We start from the raw sequence: 7,279 nt of genomic DNA, 5'->3' as shown, positions 1-7,279 counted from the left end.
ATATATATATATATATAAATATATATTTCTATCTCACTCAAATCAATATTAAACACTTAAACACGATTTACGTTTAAACCCATACAATTCGTATGCATTTACGTTTTGTATTTTATTTTCATTTGATAGTAGACAGTCACAATTTCACGCCAATGAAAAAACGGCACAACTGTCGTTGATATTGTTTAAATAATTCAACTCGAAATCATTTTTTTTTTTTTCTTGGAAGAAAAGATAAATCTTTATTTTTTCCATTTATATATAATAATTTAATTTTCAATTTTCAATATATAATTTTTAATTAATATTCATTTTTATACATTGCTCAATATAATAATTTATTTTTCTTTTCTGTATATTTTGTTATTAAATCATTGTTTTAAAATAAAAGATACAACAACGGTTGTGCTTTTGTCAAAATACACTTATCACACAAGTCGATCTTTCTTCTCTTTCTTAGGCACACACTTATTGTATTAGACGATAATCCTTACTATAGCATCTTTAAGATTAGTTTATTATAGAAACTTAGATATTTAGTATTTCCTTTCAGAGAGATCCTTTTCTTATAATAGCACGTTTACTTTTTTAATAACTATACATATATATGTATATATATTATACATATGTACCAATGTATATATATATATATATTTATATATACCTAGAATAATCAACTATAGTCTGTGATATTGTTTCGATTTTATACAAATACATCGAACCATCGAATTTCTATATTAAATCAAAAAAATACTTAACAATTTTACTTACGAATTGAAAAGAAACAAAACCATATACAATTAAATATATGTTATTATTATAAATGATGTATATAAAATCGAAACGCGTGATCATTTTCATAGTGATCGTGTCGAAATCACGTGAGTTCGCATAATATGTGTGTCCACGTGAATCGATCCTTTGGCCCCATACGATATGACATAGGTGTGTGTAAGTAAAAAATTAGTACGTCAAATCCTTTTAGATTCAAAAAAAGAAGAAAAAAAAAAAATAAGAAAAGAAAAAGAAATTACAAAAAATGTCGAGCAAAAATTAGTCATCGAAAGTAAAAAAAAAAAGAAAAAAAAAATAGAGCTCTCGCCTTTTGCCTCGAGTAAAATTACCTATAAATATTAATATAATATTATTTTTGCCGCCTGTTACATTAGAATTTTATCTATCTATCTATCTATCTATCTCTTTTTATTTTTATCAAAGATAGATGAGATCGATTTTAGATCGAATATTAGATATTGAATTTGATTTGATTTTTTTTTTATTATTATTAAATTTTTAATTGTCCTTTAGATAGATTAGAAATAATGCTAATAGTTATCGGGAAGCATTTAATTACCCGTTTAGAGCTCTTAATATTTGAAATAGTATTAGAAAAATTAGATCCTGTCGTTCGGCTTAACTAATTGTTCGTTTTTGTTTTATTTTTCGTTTTCTTTTCTACGTATATATATAGATAGATAATTAAATATATATTTCTATCTAATTTCTTATAGATCTCTTTTTTCTTTTCGTTAAAACATTAAATGGAAAGTAGAGTAGTGAGTTTAATCCTTGTTAGATTGTTTAGATTATTTCGATTATTGTAATCAAAGTAGATAGTTTTCATAGTAATGCTCGAATTTGTCCAATTGCTTTATATTATAAATAATTAATCGAATATTTTGATACAGTATTATTAATAAACACGAATACTATTAACTTACTTACTCACTCACACCACACAAACATAATTAAATAAAAAAATAGTATCAATTAATTATTAATGAGATAATGTTATGTAGTTGTTAGATCTATCTTTCTATCTTTCTTTCCCTATCTATCTATCTATCTATCTATCTTCTATCTTAATCTCAAAAAACAAAAGAAAACTACACCCACCAACTCTAACACATAAAATACTTATTATATTGATTTTGGAAACGATGAAAAGGAAGAAAGCTGTGAACAACCAAAATCGTTTTTTCCTAATCGTCATCATTGTAATCTACGCAAATGAAAGAAGCTTATCTGATGATGATGATGATAATCAAACATCTCCGTGTGGGCATATAAATAATGTTTTTTTTTTTAATAATTATTATTATTATTTTTGAATCGAGGTATTAATAAAAAAAAACGTAGAATTAGTTACATTTAATCGGCACTCGCACGATCGTGAGCATCCAATTAATTTATTCTTACGTACGCTTTTAAATTGAACAAAAAAAATCATTGATAATTATTTTGGACAATTAAAAAAAGAAGTAAATTTTTCCTAAAAGCGTACGCAAACGAGTAAGATGTTAAACGATACACCGAGTGCATTGCAAATGGTATGATTTATTCGTATCGCATGTTGTTTAATTAATTATCCAATCGTAAGATCAACGATCAGTTGTATATTAATTAGTATGAATATCCCTTTTAGTAAATCCTTTTCACGTCCGTAATACTTGTAAACAACAATTCTTGTCAGCTTGCGATTTGTAATGATTGTATTCGTCAGCTTGCATAATTCAACATCGGATTTAAACGTCCAACGTGTTGTGTTTGTTCGTGACAATTTTATGGTAACTCGTCGTCGTGTTACGTGTTTACGTGTACATATGTGTAAATGTTCAACATTAATATGACGAATCATCGACATACATTATATTCCATGAACTCGACTATCTTAATCGATACAATAAATTAATAATTCAATCGTAAAATTGATCGAACTTTAGGAATAAATAAATGTTTGTCGACAATTCGTCCAATTCTCATTGGTGTTGCATGCTTATTAATAATTTGCATTTATGCAGTGTCATTTCAAACTCATCGAATATGTAATTCTCTCTGTATGTCTCGCATAAATGGTAATAATACCTACTCGTAACAACGCTAAAAAAAAAAAAACGCACATAATTTAATAGAATAAAAAAAAAAAAATTAACATTTCTAATAGTGAGAAATCATGACAAACATATACAGGCTTTCCAAATTAACACGCAACAAACTAACTGATCACCGATTCTTTTCATTACGACACCGATCTAATGTTTCTTTTTTTATACACGCGTTTCTGTCTATATATCTTTCTATCTCTCTCTCTCTCTCTTTGTCTCTCTTTCTCTGTCTATTTTTCTCTCAGATAATATCTCTCGATTATTTTAATATTTCTTACACTGAACGCACTGTCGCGTTTGCATTTAACAATATATCCGCATGGCATCTCGTTTATTGAGATTTTGCAAAACAATTTTCTCTATATCGACGTTTTATTATTACTATTCACCAATGAATGCTCTTTCTATTATCTATATTTCTTCTATCTATCTATCTATCTATTCATGTATCTATCGATTTCTAACTCCTTTTTATGATATATATAATACATGTATATATATATTTGACCTCTCTCTCTCTCTCTATTTCTCTCTCTGTCACTCTTTCTATTTTCTTGAACTATTTTCTATTTGTATTTCGATCGATTAAACCAAAATCGATCGGCCCAAACAAATCTCGAAGATGTGTCACGCGAACGGGAGCAAAGCATACGAAGAGAGAACAAAAAGAACAAATAAAAAAGCCTGTATGTGCCTGTACATAGTAATGCATTTTGTATGCGTCATGTTGATATAACTACGCAAGAGAAATAATAATCATCGAGAATAAAAAAAAAAAAAAAAAAGCATAAATCGTCGAAACGAAAAATCTATCGATCAGCTGATCTGACCACAACGATGTGCTTTTCGCACATTCGAATTTAGCAATCGACCCTCTACAACTGCCTGATGGACATGGCGGTGGTTAACCACACCGGAAATAGCCACACAACCGGAAGTAGAGCGAACAGCCTCGAACCCGTGATACGTCCCACAACGGAAACGAAGCATGATCAACACAAGGACTTCCGTGACGAGGAGGAAGGGACCTTAGGGGCCCTAGCAGCCGCCGAGCAAAGACGACAGCGTAGCATCAGGTATAATAAAAGTCTATTTGTTTAATTCTATTCAATTAGTTGTTTCTCTCGTCTCTAAAAATAAAATTATTAATAAATAGGTATCTTAAGGAATTTGAACATTCAAAAGAACTAGAACTTTGTTTTGATTAGTTGGACGTTTCGTTCCTTTATTGGGACTTCTTCAGTAACTGCAAATTTTATTTTTTTTTGTTATTTTAATATTGTGAATTACACATGAGACCCATACATTATAAAATATTAGATGTTACCTTAATCCCTAAAGTTCAGCGTCTTTTTTATTTAAGCAGCCATACATTTTTTTAATATTCAAAACCCTATACATCTACACTTCGTTATCTCTTGATCCGTTATATTTGAACACTCAATAAAACTGTTTCAATCTAGACCATCAAAGGGTTTTGAATATTTAAAAAATGTATGTCTGTTTAAATAAAAAAGACGCTGAACTTTAGTAATTAAATTGCTGAAGAAGTCCTAATAAAGGGACGAAACGCCCAACTAGTCAAAACGAAATTCTAGTTCTTTTGAATGTCCAAATTCCCTAAGATACTTATTTATGTTTAATTAAATATTTATTTTCTGTTATCATAAATTGGGTATTTTTAATTGGAACAATTAATCAAGATTTCTTATAAATATGTTGATAATGATCAAGGATGATTCATTCGAATTTATTCGTATTCGAATAAAATCATATTAATTAATAATAAAGCACAGTTATTCGTGTTACATTGAAATTTGCAGTGAAATTTTCTAAAAACCTTGCCTGCCCAGTATCAAGAGATTGTCTTATATTGTTGTTTGGCGTAAAGATATTTCAAAATCAGTAAATCTGCAGATTAGCTAGACAATGTGCACATTAATGGATTTCAAGTTTTACCAATATATAACATAGAATACATATAATTTCGCAGGAAATTAAATACAATAGAATCCTTTTAAGGGGTTACATGGATATGGGACTTTCAAAAAAATTATTTTTTTTTTTATCTTTTTAAATTCTACAACTCATCTAGAATATTGTATTTAACTTTGAAGTCGATAGGAGTAGTAATTCTAAAGATGGCCTTGGGAAGTTCCACTCTTTAATGGCTCTTTTACCAGCACTCAAATCTTTAAATGCGTTTTTCTCAAAATGCTTTTTCTAAAGTCGGTTGTCAAAATTTCTCGAAAACTATTTAACCGATCTTGATGAAATTTGCTACACGTCTTCGTGATACTATTGACAAGGACTTGGACGAAGGATTTTTGTTTTTTTCTTAAAATCGAATTTTAGGAAACTAAAATGTGGTGCAAATTGTAGCAAATTTTGAATGTTTTTGCTAAAAACATTGCCAAAACTCCAAATTTCAATTTTTTTTTCCTTCGTCCACAGTTTCTAGTTTTAAGTATTCACTAAAAGACCCTATTTTTTCAACTGAAAAACCCTTACCGTTTATGAATTCTGCTGTCAATGCGAAAACACCTTTTTTCGATGGGGTCACCGGAAATGACGTCGCAATGGCTGAGTTTGAAATATTTTTCAACCAAAATTTCAGAAAATGTTCTTTAAATATGTAACTTAAATGCTATAAAAAATTTGAATAAGAATTCCATTTTTTATATAGAAAAAAAAAATTCTTTAATATATGCTATTTTTTCTCGGTGTAAACCCATGTAACCCCTTAATCTTATTATCGATCGCGCAATAATATTAAATAAAAAGAAATACCCAATTTCCGATAAATAATATAAATAATACTAAGAACGTGTGTATATATACGATTGTAATAATTGGACCGTTTATTTTGAAAGTCTATTAAAAAAAAATGAGATATCACGTGATTTATACTTAATTTAATATAAACTTTCTATTTATAACTAGTTAGTATTTAATTTCTTACAAAATGTCAATGCTTTATCCAATTTAAAATTGGCCGGTAAAAGAAATTGCGTAACCATTCATTATGAAAGTGGTGTATATTATGATATTATAAAACAGTGTAAACAACATAATAAATTCATTTTACATGAAATGAAATGAGAGAATTTCGTTTCAACGAAGAACCTATAGAACGCAATCAAAAAACAGATAACAAGAAACAATAATAAAAAAAAAGGTAAATTGGTTGCAAATATGTTGGATAAGGTTTTGAAAAAGTGCACCATATACTATTTTATATAAAATGTTGATGAAAGACACAGAATTTACGACTTAAAATTGATCACCTACATGTCCGGAAAGACCAGTCAAAATTTGAAAAAATCGCCTGGTGCATTTGTATCACGATGCTATGCTTATTACTTACGAATAAATATAAAAATATCAAGCAGTTATTACACTATATACTTCCTGTGCATCATAAATATTTAAAAACACTGCCACATGAAGAGCATAAATAAATACTACTAATAATGTTGAATTTATCAATATAATTACTGTTCAAAATAAAAAATTCTGCTTCTATTTTATTTCTTGCTATTATTTGTAAACAAAATTGGATTAATATGAAATATATTTGAAGTGATATTTGATTTTTCAAAACTGAAATTAAACGATTTGAACAATTGACTAATTTTGAAAGTGGTGTAAGTCCAATTGCAGCCTGTAAATCTACATTATTTTAGTTAAATTAGTCTATAATCAAATTACATATCGATAAATTAATAGAAACATTGTCAAATTTGATATAATTAATAAATATTTTGAAATTAACTAATATGCAAACTTGTAATTTTCTCAAAACAAGAAGAAAATGAACTTAAATCATTTTCAAAATAAACGGTCCATATATTGATTAAAAATATATTAAAGCTATAAATGTGTGTGAATTTCAGAAACAAAAAGGTGAACTGGAAGATGTCCCACCAGTACGATATACTAGGCAGCAGCGGAGAGAGTAGCCAGGGAGGGGGTGGGTCTGGGGTTGTACTCGTAGTTAATGGCGAGGATCGCGCCCCCGAGCTAGAGCCATTGCTGGCTGAGGTGCCCTCCCAGCAGGATCACGACTACTACTACCATCACCATCACGACCAATACTACGATACCGACAATGATCAATACTATGACCATCACCACCACCACCACCACCATCACCATCATCATCATGATCACCGACCACCCTCGTACTACCAACACCAGACCACCTACGCACCTCGCTCCTCGATCCGTTACCACAAGGTCTCGGCTCGATCCAATTCCGCAGTAAATTTCCCCATATTTTCGAGTCAGATTTTTCGAATAGCCCTATCTCTCTCTCTCTCTCTCTCTGTCTTCTCTAAAACCAAGTTATATACATATGTATATATGTATATGTGTATATATATATATATATA

The 7,279-nt window shown here is 29.2% G+C and overlaps 1 protein-coding gene across 23 annotated transcripts in view; it reads left to right on the top strand.

The window, feature by feature from the left end:
* The window catches only part of LOC106791166 (voltage-dependent calcium channel type A subunit alpha-1), a 79,967-nt gene that overhangs the window by 60,331 nt on the left and 12,357 nt on the right, over positions 1-7,279 (top strand). For 12 of the 23 annotated variants that reach the window (XR_001382157.1, XM_014756627.1, XM_014756613.1 and 9 more), the window contains 2 exons: positions 3,750-3,961; positions 6,782-7,148. The exons of 4 other annotated variants lie outside the window; for them this stretch is intronic. Coding sequence is in view for 18 of the 19 variants with exons in the window: in XM_014756627.1 (XP_014612113.1) it covers positions 3,750-3,961; positions 6,782-7,148 (579 nt within the window). In the remaining variant the exon portion in view is untranslated. The remainder of the gene's footprint in view (positions 1-3,749; positions 3,962-6,781; positions 7,149-7,279) is intronic. 7 more of the 23 variants (XM_014756633.1, XM_014756625.1, XM_014756623.1 and 4 more) reach the window with 2 other exon arrangements.

This window comes from Polistes canadensis, unplaced genomic scaffold (genome assembly GCF_001313835.1).
Source record: "Polistes canadensis isolate GaletaPanama2010 unplaced genomic scaffold, ASM131383v1 scaffold_288, whole genome shotgun sequence".
Taxonomy (NCBI): Eukaryota; Metazoa; Arthropoda; class Insecta; order Hymenoptera; family Vespidae; genus Polistes; species Polistes canadensis.
Note: the sequence above shows the minus strand (reverse complement) of the source record. Positions and strands in the feature narration are given on the sequence as shown.